The 20,825-nt window shown below is 41.8% G+C and overlaps 1 protein-coding gene across 4 annotated transcripts in view; it reads right to left on the bottom strand.

The window, feature by feature from the left end:
• Dnm3 (dynamin 3) overlaps positions 1–20,825 on the bottom strand; it is a 482,789-nt gene that overhangs the window by 361,804 nt on the left and 100,160 nt on the right. For all 4 annotated transcript variants that reach the window (XM_029478095.2, XM_029478106.2, XM_085842512.1 and 1 more), the window contains exon 3: positions 1,631–1,780. In XM_029478095.2, coding sequence (XP_029333955.1) covers positions 1,631–1,780 — 150 coding nt within the window. The remainder of the gene's footprint in view (positions 1–1,630; positions 1,781–20,825) is intronic.

Consider the following 20,825-nt stretch of genomic DNA (forward strand, 5'->3'; position numbering starts at 1 on the left):
GTGGGAAAGAATGGGAGTGTCTTACCAATACCCATAGTCCAAAAGACACCCACAAGGTGGTCTAAGAGACACTGCAGGTGACTGTCATCTGCCACTCAGCTCAGCTTTATATATTATATATGTGAATGACTCCATCACAAGGGCGGAGAAGGGAAAGCATGGAGTATAAAATGTGTGTGCTAGTTTTCTCTATTTTTACATGATTGTGCTAAGCCAGACGTTCATCTTAACATAATCTGAGCAGCATTGATTTACATGCCTACCGGTTTGCTGAGAGAGCTTTCATACCCTAGCTGCCATAACGAGGCAGCTATAATTAAAACACCGAACAATAAATGCATATGCTGTCTGCCAGGCTTGTCTACAAGTGGTACAAATCTTTCCAGGGTAACAATAGCCCGTCCCTTCTAAGGTATCATGTGCTATTTGCAGAGGGTTGGCCACTTTGCCTCTGTGGAAGCTGTGGGCCATTTGTGTTGCTTTAAGAGGAACAAGTGAGCTGTAAAGCAGTTGATGGCAAGATGACTCCGGGCCAACCTGACTACTGTCTCCTTTGTGTGCGTACTGAGGCCTTATGGGAATTCATGCAAACATTCTAGGGATAGAAATCACACTTGGTTCCTCGGGAATGAAATAAGTAAAAATACAAAAGCAGTACAGGGAGAGCAACTGGAAAGGACTCAGCCACATTCTTCTAAATGTTTTGAGCATAGAATGAAGATAGCAATAATTGAAAAAGAAGTTTGCAAAGCCGGGCGGTGATGGCGCACACCTTTAATCCCAGCACTTGGGAGGCAGAAGCAGGTGGGTTTCTGAGTTCGAGGCCAGCCTGGTCTACAAAGTGAGTTCCAAGACAGCCAGGGTTATACAGGGAAACCCTGGCTCGAAAAAAAAAAAAAAAAAAAACAAACAAACAAAAAGCAAAAAACAAAAAAACAAAAAAAACAACAAAAAAGAAGTTTGCAGTTGCCCACCCTGCAATATCTGCTTTCTGGAAGTTTATAATAAAAATAAAGGGATTCTTTTTCAATTCCCAAGTCAATGACAATTATAGCCTCCCCTAGTCTTGAAGCAGGCTGATTCAGACTTTGCTGCCACTGATTATGAGATCACCTAGGGTGTAGCCTTCTGATTTAGATGGCTATATTGTTATGTCAACTACCACTGCTCTTCTCTGAGACTCTACTACCTGCTGAGAGACCCTTGAGACATGCGGGAGACACATCCTATCCTGCACATCACCTACAGGATGGCTCCAGGCACCAAGAATAGACTGGCGGGGCGGATGGGCCTTCCCCCTTATAAGCACAGTCTCTTAGTAAACTCGTGAGCTTTGATCAGAGAAAAATTTGTCTTGGCCTCATTATTTTCTAGTCTCTCTTTCAGCCCCAGCCTGCCTTCCAGAAATACCCCGTACATGTAAGCCGGGGGTCGGCTTACTACTTCAACAGACAATATTGTCAGCCCCTTCCTGTCTCTCTCTAGATAGTCTGAGCTCTTTGAACTGTATGGCAGGCATTAACAGATATCTCAGGGACTCGGGCATTGTTTGCGTGCTCTGCAATGAACATGAATCGGTCTAATGAAAACGGCTTGCGGAGAATCGTTTGCACTGAGCAGTCGCCCTTACCGTGGGGAGAGTAGACTCGGAGGTTAATGGGTATAGAAGAGATGCCTTTATTCACTCCTGTTACTCGGTCTGTTTCTGCTTCGATCTCATGTCGAACTTCATCAAAATCTGTAAATTTTTTTCCTTTGCAATGTAGAAACTCGGCATATTCTAAAACAAACAAACAAAAAAAAACCCTGAGATATGCATGCATTTATGTCAGGATTACATAAAAAAACCAATGCCTTATTTAAGTAAAAATCAAATTACCAATGTTGTTCCTCAGCTATCAAAACAACTCAGCAGTTACTAAGAATAATGATGCCCTAAAAAATGGCAAATTTGCTAATTTGTTGTGTAACAGTTAAGTCCTATAAGAAGTCCCTGCACCGATGCTGGCGAGGATGTGGAGAAAGAGGAACACTCCTTCATTGTTGGTGGGATTGCAAGCTTGTACAACCACTCTGGAAATCAGTTTGGCGGTTCCTCAGAAAATTGGACATAATACTACCAGAGGATCCAGCAATACCTCTCCTGGGCATATATCCAGAAGATGTCCCAACCGGTAAGAAGGACACATGCTCCACTATGTTCATAGCAGCCTTATTTATAATAGCCAGAAGCTGGAAAGAACCCAGATGCCCCTCAACAGAGGAATGGATACAGAAAATGTGGAACATTTACACAATGGAGTACTGCTCAGCTATTAAAAGGAATGAATTTATGAAATTCCTAGGCAAATGGATGGACCTGGAGGGCATCATCCTGAGTGAGGTAACCCAATCACAAAGGAACTCACACAATATGTACTCACTGATAAGTGGATATTAGCCCAAAAACTTAGGATACCCAAGATATAAGATACAATTTGTTAAACGCATGAAACTCAAGAAGAACGAAGACCAAAGTGTGGACACTGTGCCCCTTCTTAGAATTGGGAACAAAACACCCATGGAAAGAGTTACAGAGATAAAGTTTGGAGCTGTGATGAAAGGATGGACCATCTAAAGACTGCCATATCCAGGGATCCATCCCATAATCAGCTTCCAAATGCTGACACCATTGCATACACTAGCAAGATTTTGCTGAAAGGTCCCAGATATAGCTGTCTCTTGTGAGACAATGCCGGGGCCTAGCAAACACAGAAGTGGATGCTCACAGTCAGCTTTTGGATGGATCACAGGGCCCCCAATGGAGGAGCTAGAGAAAGTACCCAAGGAGCTAAAGGGATCTGCAACCCTATAGGTGGAACAACATTATGAACTAACCAGTACCCCAGAGCTCTTGACTCTAGCTGCATATGTATCAAAAGATGGCCTAGTCGGCCATCACTGGAAAGAGAGGCCCATTGGACACGCAAACTTTATATGCCCCAGTACAGGGGAACGCCAGGGCCAAAAAAAAAAAAAAAAAAAAAAAAATGGGAATGGGTGGGTAGGGGAGTGGGGGGTGTGTATTGGGGACTTTTGGGATAGCATTGGAAATGTAAATGAGGAAAATACCTAATAAAAAAAAAAGAAGAAGAAGTCCCTGCACCATCAAGCCTAACAAATGGTTAGACATAATTGTGGCTGCCTAAATGATAGATCAAACAAAACATGGCACCCTGCTATTAGATCTGGAGTGCACACAAGGCCTCCCCACTAACACTGTACTACTGACATCTCCTCTTTCAACATCACCATCCCCTTAGGATGGAAGTCTGTTACACAAACACAACTTCAGGAGCAAGGTGACTTAGAAACAGTATTTGCTCAACTCTTTTTAAATGTAGTATTTTAGATTTAGCAACATACTATTCAAAATACCATATCAGTTTGCATATGTAGAAGTTTTCTCAGGAAAAAAATAGACAAAGTATTATATCAAAAATATTTGCCTACAGTCAAAAAAAATCTATTATGTAGGTAGAAGAAAGAATTCTTTCCAAAAAAAAAATAAATAACAAAAAAAGGGTTGTTTGGTTGTTTGGCTTTTTTTTTGTTTGTTTTGGGGTTTTTTTGTTTTTGTTTTGTTTTAATTTATTTTCATTTCATATTTTTTGAAACAATGTCTGGCTATATAGTCCAAGCTGGTCAAAAATTTGCTATGTAGCCCAAGATGGTCTCAAACTCCTGCCTCAGCCTCCTAAGCACTGGAATTACAAGGGCATGCCAACACTTTCCAGCTGCTATACCATCAGTTTTGATACCCACTTCTGAAGATATCTGTGAAAACAAAACTTTACAAGAATTGTAACACTAAACAAATCTTGGAAGATATTTTCATCTCTCCAAGCTGAAGAAATATTCCATCAAACATATAATAAGGCTGAGCATCTTGAGCCCAGTGGATACTTAAGCCAAGGATAGACATCTTTTCTACATTTTTTGCCAGAGACATTGAAGATCCATCTAATAAAACTGGCCAAAATCAACGGGGATGTTGTTTTAGAATGTGGTCCCTCTTTATCAAGCACCTTAGCATTGCCTTGAGAAACCACGGAGAATATAAAGCTAACACAGGCTTTGTGGAGGAGGTATGAGTCTGCACTTAAAATGCTAGGACATGCAGAGCTAGATACACGTGGGAAAGGACAGGAAGTGGAGCGGGAACAACTGAAGTGTGGGAAGAAGTTCATGCCGTATATGAAGAAAGAATAAATCAGAGTCTTAATTACATCAACAGATCCCTGGCAGAGGCTTCTGTCTGGAACCATTCACTGAGGGTGAACTAAAGATGTAACCTCTTATTTGAGGACTTAAAAATCAGTTTTAATTGGAAAATAATTCTTTATGCTTACATAATGTCCGTTTCCTTCTCTTATTCCATTGTTTCAACCATTGCCTTCTTGTGCTGAATGACAAAAGTCTGGCAAGTGGGGAAGACCAGGGACTAATCTGAATGTCTTCTCTCAGAGGTCACCTCCTTCCTGGGGCTCTCATCACCTGCCCTTGCTTATCTGACCACTGTTCCCATCTTCTAACAGCAGACAGACAGCTCCCATCTCCTCCCCAGCAAGGGGAGTGAAACAAGGACTCCTGAAGGAGACTAAGGAGTTCTGCTTCAAGCCACCAATATTTTGAAATGACCTTGCTTCCCAAATGCTAGAGTGACAATCACAACCTAGCAGAATTGCTGTCTTTCCTGTCAAGATGTGTCGACAGAATTTCTGTCCTCGTTAGGTTCTCCATATGACAATCAGTCCTGCTCTCTGCAGAATCCCAAGCTAGCTCAGGGGGTGCATCTTCTAGATGTTGGTAGACACCCAGTAATGGTTTACAGAGCTTTGGCATCTGTCCTGAAGAGATCACTTTGTTTTTCCTACAGTACCAGGAGATGGGGCCTTCATATCATTATCCTTTCACTTGCAGGAATGTGAGCATTTGAAGGTAAGTATAAGGCCCACGAACAGGAAGAAGAAAAAAAAATCAGATTTCAAATAAATAAATAATATTAATATGAGAAATGGTTCATATCTAGTTCAGTGATGTATGGGTGTTGAGCATGAGCAAGGCCCTGAGTTTGATCCCCCAAGCACAGTGGATAAGTAGAAAGTAATTTAAAAATAAAATAAAATAAAACTCTCTATATTCCACTCTGGTATAATCCTTGGAAAACGCACACCTGAGCACCTGCCACTGTGCTAACTGTTACTATAAGAAGCTCCTAGGGTCTCTCATGTGGCCACATCTTCATCTGTTAGTAAATCTGAATAGAATAACTGGTCAAACTGCAGAGAATAAATAAATGACTGTTGACTGCTTGGCCCTGTGTCACACCCTCTAAGACCGAGGGCGCATCATGGAAAAGGGGAGGGAAGTCCATAAGACCTGGGCGGGGGAGGGGGGGAAGAGGTTCTATAAAACACTGTCTTCTGGATATGGTGTGGTTGATGGAGTCGTGAAGCATAGCAGCTGGGGTAGTTGTACAGGACCTTCATGTGATAATAAGTCACAAAAGTACAAGGGACTGGTTGAGAAGAGTAATGTCTTTAGGCGTATGAGGGGGGATAAAAGAGAGCCAGAAGGATTGACTATGTTTATAATATATTACACAATTGTGTCAACTTGTCAGTTAAATTAATAAAAACTTACTAATGACAATTTGTGTAGCACAAAGCGGGTTTCCTTGGTCACCACTAGATGGCACCTACTCGCTCTTTCTTCAGGAACCCAGCCGATGTCCTTCCAGAAGGTTATAAAATCACTGAGGTTGCCAATTTAGATTTAAATTCACTTCTGGACTCCAGAAAATACCTTTATCCTAGAACTTGGAGAGTTTCTGCGTGCAGGATTATCAGAAACCTTTGTGTCCCACAAATGGATTCTGCGATGTCTTTATTTATACTTCGTTAACTGAAGACTCCTCTTTAAAATCTACTTGCAGAAACTGAGGCTTAACAGAGTGGGGAGAAAACCATCGCTCGCAAGGCCACTATGTAATGAAGCTATGTGGTAGCAATGTGTACCTGTGTGCCTGCCAGTTGGCAAGAGTGGCAGAGACAATGAAAGACAGGGGGGCTGGAAAGACATGGGGGGCTGGAAAGACAGGGGGGCTGGAAAGACAGGGGGGGGGCTGGAAAGACAGGGGCTGGATATTGTGGGGAATTCTGGAGCAATATTTTGTTTGAGACTTCTTTGATATGATAAAGTGGCATTTGAACAACAACTGAAGAACAGGAGGGAGCAAGCTATCTCTGTCTGTAAGAGCATTTAGACAGAGTGATTGCAGTTACGGCATGCTGGGCTTGCTGGAGAGGAGAATGAAGGCTGCTGTGGTTGGAGGTAGGAACAGGCTCAGATGATGGAGAGCCATTCATTCTAGGGGACTTTGTGTTTACCCTGAGTGATGATGTAGACTACAGAGGAACAGGGGCTAGGGAGAAAATATGATGACATTGAAATGAGTGGCACTGGATGCTGGGTTAAGGGACACAATGGGAAGCTAGAGGAAGCGGATGCTATAATAATCCAAGTAATAGTAGAAGGGGCTTGGAGCAGCTCTTGGACACCAAAGAGTTGAGAAATGGTTGAATTCTAACATACTCTGAAGGGAAGAGAAGATGATCTACTGATTGGTTCCCATTGGGCTGCAGGAGAGGAGGGTGCTAACAGTGGCTTCACAGGAATCCACCTCAGCAATCAGAAGAATTCTGAAGTAGAAGAAACTGGAAGGAAGGGCCTGGGACAGGATGGGGAAGGAGGCAGAAATGAGGAGTCTAAGGTGGGAACTCACTGAGCTGCAGGTGAGCATGCACATGCATGCACACACACACATACACCACACACACATACACTACACACACACACACACCACATACACCACACACACACACACACAGGGCATCTACTCCCGATGAGGGTTGTACCAATTCAGTTGGTTCAGTTTAATCCAGTGTGTGTGGACGCTGCAGACTCCCCCAGAAGATGGCAGCCAAGTGCTTGCAGCCAAAACAACAAGGTAGCTTTTTCTAATTAGCACAGAAATGCCTCTGGGGCTACATTCCTAGAGTCTGTCATGCAGGGAGAAGTCTGAGCTAGATAAACATATATATTTGGAACTCGTTATATTCAGAAAGAAAGGCTCAGGGCACTGGGCCCCGGTGTGGTAATCGGAAACAGGTGGAGGGCTGAGAGAAAACTCAGGAGAGGTGAGCTGAAGTCCAATAGAAAGGTGAAGACCGTCCAGGTCCTTCAGGACATTAGTAAGAAGTCAGTCACAGTGGAGGTGTGGGAGAAAGGATAACTCAGTTGGGATTATAGGAAAGCGAGAAGCCGGGAAGTAGAGACGGATGATCAGCAGCGCTGTTAAGGAGTTTTGTTGTGAAAGTAAGAGAAGTGTGGCCTGAGTCTGGGACAGAATGTGAAGTCAAGAGAGGCCCCTGGGATACATGCAAACAAACAGCGTGTTCACAGGTGAACACTGACAGCTTGTGTCGCGCGTTACAGGAGAGGTGACAATGTAAAAGCAAGAAGCAGGAGATGCTGAAGCTGTGTCTCAGGGAAGAGGCAGTGAGAGGCCAGAAAGAACAAGACAACCCCAGCAGCTCATCCGTAAAGTGGAAAGAAACAGCAGGTTGGAGTGAGGCTGATGGGGGGTGGGGGTGGGGGGTTGACATGAGAGACAGTGAGATGGCTCAGCGATGCTAAGGCTCATGACCTGAGTTTGATTCTGGAACCCTTACAGTAGAGGAGGGCCTATATCCTCAAATTATATTCTCTCTCTCTCTCTCTCTCTCTCTCACACACACACACACACACACACACACACGCACACTCACGCAAAAACACGCAAAAAATACAAACACACAAGAACACACAAAAAATGCAAACATACAAGAACACACTATGAAATAAATGTAAAATAAATGTTTGGTTTGGTTTGGTTCAGTTTGGTTCGGTTCAGTTTGGTTTGGATTGGTTTATGGGCTAGAGAGATGGCTGAGTAGTTAAGCACACTTACTGCTTGTACAGAGGACCTGGGTTCAGTTCCAGGCGCACACATGGAAACTCATGTATCAGTGCCTTCTCCTGGCTTCTACAGGCATTGACGTTGCATGTACATGTATGCAGGCAAAAATATTCATACATACAAAATAAAAATAAAACTTAGAACTAAAAACAAAACTAAATTGAAAAATAAAAATACTTGCATATATTTTCATTGTTTACTAATTGTACAGTAATAGTATTTCTACTACAATGTAAGTTATAGAAAGAGCGAAAGAGAAAGCCCATGCAGCAGTGAGCTGTAGGAGGACTAAATGAGTAACCAAAATAACCGCAGCAAGCATGGCGATTTGGGCTTAACCCATATCTACCTCTGGGCTCAGATCTGCCGGGCAGGATGGGGATCTTCCTATAAAGTCAAATCTTACAGGATGGGGAAAAACTGATGGTTTGCCATTTGCAATATTCAGTTAAACCCAGCAAACCCTAGATGACAGAGAGAAGTAGCCTATAGTCTATCCTCTACTCAACCGGAGACTCACGGGTCTGGACCCCTCTGTGTCTAACCATATGGTGAGAAATGACAGACATGCATCCCACTTTCTTACTAGAAAAACACAGTTCTCATAACTGTAGCTCATAGCCATAGGGTTAGACTGTTCGACAGCTGAGTTCCTCTAGCAGCAAATCCAGGACGGTTAAAGGATGTCTGTGCCTAGCAGGAAGCCCACGTGTAAGTGGAGAGCAGAGGGGGAGTAAACGTTTTTGTGCACTTGACCACTGGTATGATCAACATCGTAACAGCCACCATAAGGCGTCACAGTTCTCAAGTAAATCTTTACAAGCAGTGCACAGCCTAAAGGATCATGGTTATCCTCCTGCTGTCTAAACTCCAAATACATGAAAAGCTCAGGGAGGGTTGTCACAAAACTAACACACCGGTGACTCAGGAAGAAAAGGTTTGTAGGAATTCTAGCACTGATTCTACGCTGAACTCCATAGAACAGGCTTTTGAGGCACTGAAGGGTGAGACTTTTTAAGGCCTGGTGAGCGTGTACCTGCTGTAACTTGTTTACAGTGGGAATCTCTTCTGCTTGAAGGTACAATCTCATTTTGTGATTCTGAGATGCGTTCTCATAGAAAATCACAGGCTCCAGTGATGGGCTCCTCTTGTGACACCCCTCCCATACCCCCGTGTTCTTTTTGCTCCAAAGGCAGTCCCATGAAATAGTCTCTTTCTCCAACAATGCTAGGCTTCAGCCCAGGATCGATCTGAACAGTACATCCAATATCTGAGCCACGAGCGGAGATAAAGGATGGAGACTGGTGTGCATAAGCCTGAAACCCTGGGAACGCATCATGAGATTCTAATTTGGGGCAGTATGTCTTTAGCTTCACAAAGCAGAACCCGTAGTTTAAAATACCTTTCGTGTTTTCCTAATGGTAGAACAGCCTGTGCTAAAGCAACAATAAGACTCATTTTATAGCAGATAAGACTAACAATGGAAGAGCATTTGTGAAAACAGAGCCATGGCTCTTTTCGGTTTTTAGTACAATTAGCACTGTCATTTTGACCAGTAGGGGAGAACAGATTATGGTAGGTTAAACAACTGACAAACGGTGTGGGGGAGGGGGAGGCTGTGTATGCCTGGGCATGGTTCCAACCATCTGAGAAAAGCCCAGCAGCGCCATAAGAGTTTAAATGTTTCCAATATGCCCCCCTCCGCAGGGAAAACATGTATATGTTTCAATTACTCAAGGTTAACTAGAAAGCAGCAGTTATGGAGAACCGGTATACAACCACTCATCAATCGTTATTCCGAGATCCATGGTGTTCAGCATTTTATCTGTAGCCTTAGTTTTGAAATGTTCTGATAATGCTCTTTTCTGAGCCAAGGGCTCCATGGAAATAGGATGTGTTCACCACATAAGCAAGAGGCATTCATGACACAATTAGCTTTCTTTTCTGGTTGTAAAGAGTACCTTTGTATGACTGTGTTTTTAAACATATTTCCCCAAAGGCGGGGGTGGGGAGTACATTGTGTGTGTCTGTCCTTCCCTGATGCCTGGATGCCTGGTATAGTTAATGAACATCTGTGGAATTTCTCCTTCTCTAAAGGAATCTAATTTGCATATACCTAGAGGAATGCCAGTTTTAAAAATGAAAAATTTAGATGTTGGAGGGGGAATGAAGAGAGAGAACTGGGCAGGAGAGGAGATTGGCGGGGGGGGGTGGTGGTCAGTTACAGGGAAAGCAGGGGAGAGAAAAGGAAATCAGCGGTTGGTGGCAGAGGCGGGCACATCTCTAGGATGTGATAGAGACCTGGGACAGGGGGGTGGGGTGGCATAGGGAGGGGGCAAGGAGGAAACTGAAACAGAACTCAAGATCCAAAATGAACCAGATATGAATTCAGAAAACCAAGATGCATATTCAGCCCTGAAAGGTAAGGCTGAAACAAAGCCAGGTGAATAGCATTCAGGTTCAAGATTAATAGCAATGCCACCTCCATACTCAACAGTGGCCTCGCTAGTTGTGTTTCCATGGGTCTGGGTGGAGCTGAGCCAACACACCAGGGCTTAATGGCTCTGCAGAACTGGTGTAGTGCTGGGGTATGAGAATAAGAGCAGCACTTCACAGAAATAGGCACAGGTAAGGGACTGGGTATGCAGTATTCTTTCTCAACTATACAACGTTGCAAGCTAATAATCAGCAACTTATCTTAAACAGGTGGGATAAGGGCTACTTTTCTTCTTCTCCTCCCTCTCCCAGGAAACTTTAAAAATATAACAAAAATCAACTTCATTTCCTAGTTCTAATATCCATGCAAAACACAAGAGCTAAATCACACTGCAAATACTAAAACTGTAAGTAGCACACCAAGGGAAGTGGTAATTAATTGCAAGCTTCAACAGCATCTGGCAGGACTGTCACCTCTTCCTCTAGACATTCTCTTCTCCTGACTTTATTATTCCCACTCTGCCTCCTCTGCTCACTATTCTAGATCCTGGTCCATAACCCACTGTTCTTTCATTTCCCACTCTTAGGTGCCAGCATTCCAAGACTTCCCTCTTGAACTTTTTCCCACCTTTGTCATTGCAATCCTTCCACTGGCTGATTTCATCTCATTTCAGAGCCTTGGAAAGGTATACATGATATACACGTGCACAGATGTGTGTTTGTCTGTATGTGTGTCCTAAATTCATTTCACCAGCCTCAGCTCTCCCTTGATGTCCATATTTTTCTATGTATAATATTAATAGTAGACATTTTCCACTGGACTAATGACTCTACATAAAGCTCAACTCCCAATTCCATTGTCCCACCCTCACCATTCATAGGTTCCTCTCCAGTCCCACATCCACATCCAATCACTGCTAGAGCCGTGCATGCACTCCTTCTTCTCCTCAGCTCTCTCCCAAACGTTTTCTCATACTCCACTGCCGCCAAGCTTCTTCTGAACCCATTCCTCCTCCCTCCTTGACTGGCACGCATATATGCATGCATACATACAAACATATGTGCATATATACATGTGTGCATACATGAATGAATACATGCATGCACATACACACACACACACACACACACACACACACACACACAGAAGACCTAATTATCTTCCTGATACCAGTCCTGTTCCACGCAATCCATTCAAACCCAACATCTGGAGATCAGGGCCTTTCTACAAGTTGCTCCTTTCAGGAATGCTCTTCCTACAGACCTACTCACATGTGGTTCCTTACTGTCATTTGTTTCTCATCCAAAATATTAATCCTTTACAGAGGCTTCCCTGGCCCAGATAAATGAAGTCACACTATGTCACTTTATCCAATTTATCTTCTTGGTACACTTGGTCATTATGCAAAGTGGTTTGGTTTGTCTGTTTGCTTCTATTCAGTGTCTTCACCCACTACAACATAAGCTCCAAGAGAACCAGAAACATTATCTGTATTATTTGTCCTCTCCTCCCAGTGAAATATGTCTTTGGCACCATCTGTATATATTTGCTGAATTGATGGATAAACAGATTGATAAAATCAATGAATCAATCAACAAATATGGAACAAAGCTACAGGTTATAGATGAAAAGAAAATGGTCTCAAATGTGGCTTCTGGTATATTGTGACTGATTTATCTTTGAAATATCCAGGTAGACTTTTAAGGAATTGGTTAGGAATAAGGGCTGACAATAAGGGCTGACATTTTAGCCCAAGAGCCATGACTGTGAGAGCCACATGGACTGAAGTCACGGAGTGGTGATAGCTGTCAACAGAGAATATGAAATGACTCCAGAAAGAGCCTTGGGCAGATACAACGTTCAAGGTCAGTCAGAAGATAATATGTTCACAAAGTTGACAGAGAGGCCAAACGTGCTAACAACCAATGTTTGTCACCGTGGGACTCCCAGTCCTCTTCAGGAGTAATCACTACTATTAATTATTGAGCCATTCCTCCAGCCACAGTGCTTTGATTTTTTTTTAAACCCTAGTCCCATTTTAACTGTATTTTACTCTATACTGAGAAAGCTAACACAACAAGGTGTGTGACCTGAGTCTAAAATAAGAACACTAAAGCACAAAGGCAAGCCAATGCCCCCACACTTGTGAGGGTTGGACTATGCCGGTCTGTGTTTCTGGCTCCCTGTGGGTCTTTCTTCTTCTTCCCGGTTATCAGCTAAATTTCAAAACTGAAACCATCAAGAGGAAGGTCCTGAGGAAGTAGGTTATTGCAGCTCTATCCGTGAATAACCGAATGTGCAAATTCAGCAGCAGCGAAGGGTTCAGTGCTGCTTCGTAACAATGCAGGAAGTAACCTGTCAGATCTGTAGAGTGCTTAAAAGTGAAGTAAGACTGTCATGAAAATAAGTAATCAGAGTTTTAGACAGAAAATACAACAGAAATTATAATGATTGAAAAGTGAGAGCACTACCTCACCAAAACATCTTAGATGCAAGAAATAAAGTTAATGAGACCAAGTAGCCATCAAACCAGAACAGTTTATACTTGTAATCAACAATATTTCCAAAGATAATGAGGTGGGCATAGATATATGATACTGAAATATAATCTTACTCTGTAGCCTTGGCTGGAAATCTATCTCTGTTCCCTTAGTACTGGAACTAAAGGAAGGCACCACCATTCCTGGAAGTTGCTGAATATATCTTAATTCCTCAACTGTTTTACACACACACACACACACACACACACACACACACACACACAGAGACATACATACACATTCACATACACATACTTGTACACATACATTTACACAGACATACACCCTTCTAATTTTCTATTTTATACACAATTAACAGCATTCCACCTAAGCAACTAAAGATCTTCAGTATACTTAATAAGACCCTCAAATATCTTCAGGATAAATTTCCAGAATTTATTATTAGCTGAAAACATAGCCAAGTTGCTTTTTTTTTTAATGTTGCAAGATATGAGTAGAAGTTTGGGTGTTTTCCATTGTTAATGTCTTTATCCAGTATCATTTGCTGAAACAAAATACCATATCACCATTGAATTGCCTTTGTACCTTCATTGGAAAGCATTTAGCTATATCTGTGTAGGTACATTTTTAACTCCAGTCCCATAATCTATGTATCATTATGCAAATGCCACGTTACTGATTATTATAGCTTTATTAGTCTTGAAATCAAAAGTTGATTCTTCAACTTTCCTGTTGTTTTGCAAAGGTGATGCAGTTATTTTGAGTTTTTTGTATTTCCACATGGATTTTAGATTTAGCCTATCGGTTTTTGTGAAAAAAAAAATAGTTTTTAACCATAAGAACACTCAGAAAAGGTTTCCTTCTCTGGCCTAAGTAACACAGGGCTGGGAAAAGTGGACATGGTTAGTAAAAGCATAAGTATTTGTGGCAAACATCTTCTCTAAAAGATATATATTAAGTTTAAAAAAACTAGCCTAGTCTGGGAAAGTAAGTTAGTTGGTAGGGTGTTCATGCTTGGCACATAGGAAATACTGTGTTTAACTGTATTCACTACATAAATGGTATGGTACACAGGCCTGCAATCCCAGGATTTCAGAGGCAGAGGCAGGATGATCAGAATATCAAAATTATCTTTCTTTAATTAGATAGTTTGAGGCTAGCCTGGACTACATGAGCTCCTTGCCTCCAAAAGAAAAGCTAGAGATCCTTATACTTCCTCTAAGCTCTGCCTCAGCAGTACCGCCACTTCAGTGCTGTGGGTCTTATGAAAACGTATTTCATCAGTTATGCCCTGTATATTATCTGGCTAGTTAAGATTAAATACCTTGATAATGAGAGTATATATTTTTGTAAGAAAAGAAAAATTTTGTCTTGTAAATTCTTGAGCATATTTGGAATTGTGTGAATAAAATTAAAATGTAAACAACCCTTATTTTGATAAATGTCTTTGTTGCATAGATGGCTAAATTATCTGTGACTCAGACCATAAATGTTCTGATCCATTTCTTGAAAAGTTTTGTTAAATAAAAGGAAAAGGTAAGCATTGGCCAGGAACAAGAAAAAGCTCACTGGGACCTATCAATTCATATATGAGATATCTAAATAGAAACACATAAATTTATAATGTTTTAATGTCTCCCTTACACGGCCATTGGGGCCTTTATGTAAAGTTCTTGTTTTGGTTTTGATGGTTTTATTGTTCTTTTTATTCCAAGAGATTTTTTTTTTAATTCCTGATACTCAAAAAAAACAAAAAACAAAAAACAAAAAACCTGATTTTCATACACACACACACACACACTCACACAGTAATACCAGTGAAGCACCAATAAGGGAAAGCAATTTGAAGTCATGATTTGATGTTTAGTGTTACTGTTTTCTAAATCAGCTTGCATGAATATTGTTCCTTAGCTATGACAATCATCCGTTTTGTTTTGTTTTGTTTTGTTTTGTTTTGTTTTTCATGAAAACTTAGTAGAAAAATCTATAAGTTCTTTCACCTCCTTTAAAGGAGATTCTAGCAGAGGAAGTAATCAATAACTTGCAAACTACAAAATATTATAGGAGTTGGGAAAAGGATAAAGAGTAGAAAAGAAATGAGAAAAAAATTATCGGGCACTTAACTTAGGGCATGTTTAAAACTGTGTCTTACGCTAAAAGGATAGCCTAGGAGTTAAAACCCTGTTCAGCTCCTGTGGATGTCCCAGGTTTGATTCCCAACATCCACATTGGGCAGCTGTGATGTCATTTTAACTTCTGCAGGCTGCAGCTCTCACTGGGAAGACTGATGTCTCTTTCCTAGGCTGCAGTGAGTGCAAGAGAACAGCCTTGTTGGCTCCAGTCGCCAGAGTTATCCAGTGACTACTGACAGGACCTCAACAAATTTATACTACATCAAATAATAGACAAGTAAATACTTTTTAAAAATTAGATATTTTCTTTATATACATTTCAAATGCTATACCAAAAGTTCCCTATACCCTCCCCCTGACCTGCTTCCCTACCCACCCACTCCCGCTTCTTGGCCCTGGCGTTCCCCTGTGCTGAGGCATATAAAGTTTGCATTACCAAGGGGCCTCTCTTCCCAGTGATGGCCGACTAGGCCATCTTCTGCTACGTGTGCAGCTAGAGACACGAGCTCTGGGGGTACTGGCTAGTTCATATTGTTGCTCCACCTATAGGGTTGCAGACCCCTTCAGCTCCTTGGGTAATTTCTCTAGCTTCTCCATTGGGGGCCCTGTGTTCCATCTTATAGATGACTGTGAGCATCCACTTCTGTATTTGCCAGGCACTGACATAGCCTCATATGAGACAGCTATACCAGGGTCCCTTCAGCAAAATCTTGCTGGCATATGCAATAGTGTCTGGGTTTGGTGGCTGATTATGGGATGGATCCCCGGGTGGGGTAGTCTCTGGATAGTCCATCCTTCCATCTTAGCTCCAAACTTTGTCTCTATAACACCTTTCATGGGTATTTTGTTCCCTATTCTAAGGAGGAATGAAGTATCCACCCGTTGTTCTTCCCTCTTCTTGATTTTCTTGTGTTTTGCAAATTGTGTCTTGGGTGTTCTATGTTTCTGGGCTAATATTCACTTCTCAGTGAGTGCATATCTAATGACTTCTTTTGTGATTGGGTTACCTCACTAAGGATGATATCCTCCAGATACATCCATTTGTCCAAGAATTTCATAAATTCAGTTTTTAATAGCTGAGTAGTACTCCATTGTGTAAATGTACCACATTTTCTGTATCCATTCTTCTGTTGAGGGACATCTGGGTTCTTTCCAGCTTCTAGCTATCAAAAATAAGGCTGTTATGAACATAGTGGAGCATGTGTTCTTATTACCAGTTGGAACATCTTCTGGGTATATGCCCAGGAGAGGTATTGCTGCATCTTCTGGTAGTATTATGTCCAATTTTCTGAGGAACCTCCAGACTGACTTCCAGTGTGGGTGTACAAGCTTGAAATCCCACCAGTCCGTCCTTTAAAAAGGAAGCTCAAGGGCCAGGCAATGGTGGGGCATTGTAACCTCCCCACCCTCAGCCTGAAACCTGTTAGCTCAGGTTTCACTATTAGCAAGAAGAGAGCATGGGGTGGAGCCTGCCGCCCTATTGTTCTGCCACTCCCACTGCTGCTACCTGCTACCTGCCGCCTTGCTTTTCCGGAGTCAAACACGTGGTCACCTGCAACTTTACTCCAGGATGATTTGGCGCAAAAGGGCCCCTTCCCCCTCCTTCATAACTCGGTGCACAAATTAGTAAAATAGAGCTTTGATCAGAAACCGATTGTCTTAGCTCCATTCTTTCTCCTGTCCATCTAGTTCTTTTTCTTTCAGCTCAAGCCTGCCATCTCAACCGTACCCATTCCTCACCGCTGGACGGCCCACAACAGGGCATGCCTTTGATCCCAGCACTGGGGAAGCAGGTAGATCTCCATGAGTTCAAGGACAGCATGGTCCTCAGAGCAAGTTCCAGAACAGCGTAGAGAAATCCTCTCACCAAAAACCAAAATAAATAGACAGACAGACAGATAAAAAAGAAAGCTTGAAACACACAAGTAAAAATCTAGATCACAAACCTTTTGATCTTAGGGAAGTTACAGGAGTCATCTCTGGGCACAGGTCCAAGATTTAAAGGCAGACATTCTGGTTCTCAAAGATAAGATGATCTTTCCTGCATCCCCTGCTCCTCACTTCTCCATGCCCCTCCTTCCTTAGCTTTCAATTTTCATCTCTTCACAGCTCTGTTCTCTACTGTTGCTTCTTCTCCTCCACTCCTTCCCCTCAAACCAGAGCATTTGTAGATGGGAAGGGGGCATATGTCCTCATCTCTTTAGAGGGGGCACATGTCCTGGTCTCTATACTATGTCACATTTCTAGGGTCATAGATGACTAAGTCAAGACAATGGCACCTTCCACCACCAAAAAAACAAAAACAAAAACAAAAAACAACAAAAAAACAAACAAACAAAAAACCCTTGCATTGACTCAGATTTTACAAATAATTTGAAGGTGTTCACAGACAATGCCATTCCAATGCCTTTCCTGCAAGAACATGATCACTGTCGCAGCCATAATCTGTGCCTAGCCGAACCTAGTGTAGCAAAGTTCACCTCACATGCCACCATCATCAAACCCCTTCTGTCACTCCACTATGGCGAATGCTTTTCTGTAATATACCATTTACACAATTATATAGGTAGAAACAATCTCAAAATTCTTGTTATAGCTAGTATTCTCATTGTATATAGATAAGGTAATGAAATCCTAGGAAGCTATATAAATGTTCAAGAATATTAGACAATACACTTATGCATTCCACAAATGGGTAGCCAAAACTATGTGTCCAGAGAATCAGACGGACACATTTCAAATCAGCAATCCTTCTGCACTCAGGGTTAACTGAAAGAGTGGATGAGTGGGTGCTTCCAAATAAACCCAAGCTGCTTGCTGGTTTTCAAAGATTCTGACGTCTTAAATATTCCTTTGGAATGTTCTCATGGTGCACTGAATCTTGTTGGGTGTAAAACAATACTCTGGAGCAAAACATTTACTGTAAGCTTCCTTTTAGGAGTAGATGTTTTCTCCTCCCCTTCTGGACCAATGGTTATAGACTAACTAGAGGCTCCCATGAGCACATTATGGCTCTCTCTAGTAAGAAGTTTAATATTCACACAATATTTCCAATCTTCTAAAACTTGCTCTGTCTTTTTCAACATGTTTTCATTTTCTTGGTGAGCAGAAAGCCTTCGATCATACACAACACAACTTAAGCTTTCAAAATCCATGCTGTTTTCCATGCTGTGATTTAATGTTCTTTTTCATTGAGAGCTGAGATTTCTGGCCATATGGAAATTTGTAACTACTAAGAAGCTATAAGTATGGGAGCACACACCATTCTGTGACACTTGGCTAGGTTGGAGTAAGAAAACAAATCTGTGGTAATTAACAATGGTTTTAAATATAGTTTGACAAAAATCAAGCCACCCCTGTAACTGACTATTGAATCATGTGGCATGGTGTTTATGTGGGTCTTCAAAGTAAAGATAGACTGAAGCTGAAATGGTCTATGCAGGACTTATGGGAAGGGGAGAATCTGGTCTAGAGGCAAGAGGATATACAGAACAGAGAAAAGTCAAAATGAGAAGTTGGATGTAGTAACTTGTTGCCTGTAATCCAGCACTTGGGGAGCTGAGCCAAAAGGATTCAGTACCAGCCTGAGCTGCACAGAAAGAAATCACCACAGTTTAAAGAGAGACAATCAAGGAGAGAAAAGACAGCATTCAGTATTATAAATCAATTATTAATAAAAATCATCTGAAACAAAAAGCGAGTGAGTTGTGGGGAAACCAAGTGGACAAACAACAGCATCCTAGAAAAGCTGCACGTGGGATAGACGGATAAAGTGTAGCACAAAGCCTTGTGCAGGAACATAAGAGATGGGATAGGATAAGCCCTCCTGGGATCATGGTGACAGGATAATATACATTAACCATATCTCCTACTTGTACAGGAATGTGAAATATGGAGGCCACTGTTTCCAAATGATCACCATTAAAGAAAGCTGGAGTTTAACGAGACTTCCCTTGATTGCTAGAAGCTGTTATGAAGAAGTTCGCTGGAGGAGGGGGAAGCTGAGCTGTGACAGAAGCTGCCTGACTCTTCTTTGTAATGTCTCAAAAGAACAAATTGAGGAGCTAATGGGGGTCATTAATAAACAACGATGAGGGAGATTTAGAGGAGATGGTAGTTACATACCCATATATGCTGTGTTGCCCTTCATGACCCCAGTGTGAATGCTCCTGATTTTAAATGCAGTCATCACATAAGACAGAAAGCACTGCATGGAAAAATTCACGTCCATCCCAAGCATAATTTAGAGAGTGATTATACGACTTGTGAAAAATTGTTCCACTAGCATTCAAAACAAATATGAGTAATTTCATATTTTATTTTATGTACATTTTCTCCTTTCTTTTTTTTTTAAAGATAGGATATCACATTATAGCTCAACTAGCCTGCAAGTCGCAATGTGACTGAGGCTGGTCTTAAACTCAAGGCAGTCCTTCTGCATCAGGCTTCTGAGTACTGGGATCACAGGTGTAAGCTACCACAGCTAACTCTCTACATTTTTTTATCTGCATTGTTGTCAGCTAAGGTTATTCTTTTTGCTTCTCAGGTTTCTTCTGGGGTTATCTTTTTCTCCTCTGCAGCCTCTCTGCTCCAGGAAGAACTGATTCCTTTTCAGAGAGGACCATTCCAGTTTGGCAGAGGAGCTCCTGAGTCGGGTACCCTGAGTTTGAGTGCTATAATCCTGCAGCACAACCCATGTCTTTGGTTCACTTGTAGATGTGTGCTGAGTAGGGACTCCACATCCAAGCCCTTAAGATCAATATTCACTCTCCACATTTGTAAGCATGGATAAAATATTCAGCACTTTTGGGGGTACTTCAACCCTGTACAGTTTAGCTAGGGCTCACCTACCTACTCTGCTAGAATATCAGCAGAATGGCACACACTGTATCCTTAAAGTGATATCTTTCAGTAGCTTTTTGAGTATGCACACCTAATTCCAAAGGTGCTCTTAAAGTGAACATGAAAATTTGAACACTTGCTATGCATGATTTTGTAAGGTTTTCTGGGTCAAGAGAGTAGCCAATCATTTCAAAGATCACCTCAGGCTACTTTAAAGAAGAGCCCTACCCACACAGTCTTAAGGCTCATTTGTTACATAAGCCATGGACTAGCTTGCCATACATTGTCTCATGTTAACATTTACAAAATCCCAGAGTATTCTTGTCCTGGCTAAGCCGTAACTTCTGTGTGTCCCACTTTCCTCCTGTATGAAGAGAGCAGAATAGTAACATCTTAAAACAGTGTTTTCCAAAAGCATTGTCTTTGCCTTTGTTTCATTTCCTGTTCCTACAATAAAATACTATGACAGAAGCAACTTAAGGGTAACAGGTTTATTTTGTTCATAGCTCAAGGAATCATGATGGTGCAGTCAAGACAGCGGTAGCTGGAAGCAATCAGTCATGTTGCATTCACAGTCAGAAGCAGAGAAATGAATACATGCTTGGTCATTCTACACACACACACACACACACACACACAATTTCTGGTCCCCAGCTGGGGGTAATGAAGCATTCACAGTGAGAAGTCTTCCCAGTTCACCTAAAGCAATCAAGATAATCCTCCACAAAGGCATGGCAGAGAACCATCTCCCAGAAGACTCTAGACTCTGTCATAACTCTACCCCTTGTCAACTTGATACCTAAATACCACTCTGAAACCATAACCTTCCACCGATTGTCCCCACAGGATCA

The sequence above is a fragment of the Mus caroli genome, unplaced genomic scaffold (assembly GCF_978045245.1).
Source record: "Mus caroli unplaced genomic scaffold, Mus_caroli_1 scaffold_1, whole genome shotgun sequence".
NCBI classification, from domain to species: domain Eukaryota; kingdom Metazoa; phylum Chordata; class Mammalia; order Rodentia; family Muridae; genus Mus; species Mus caroli.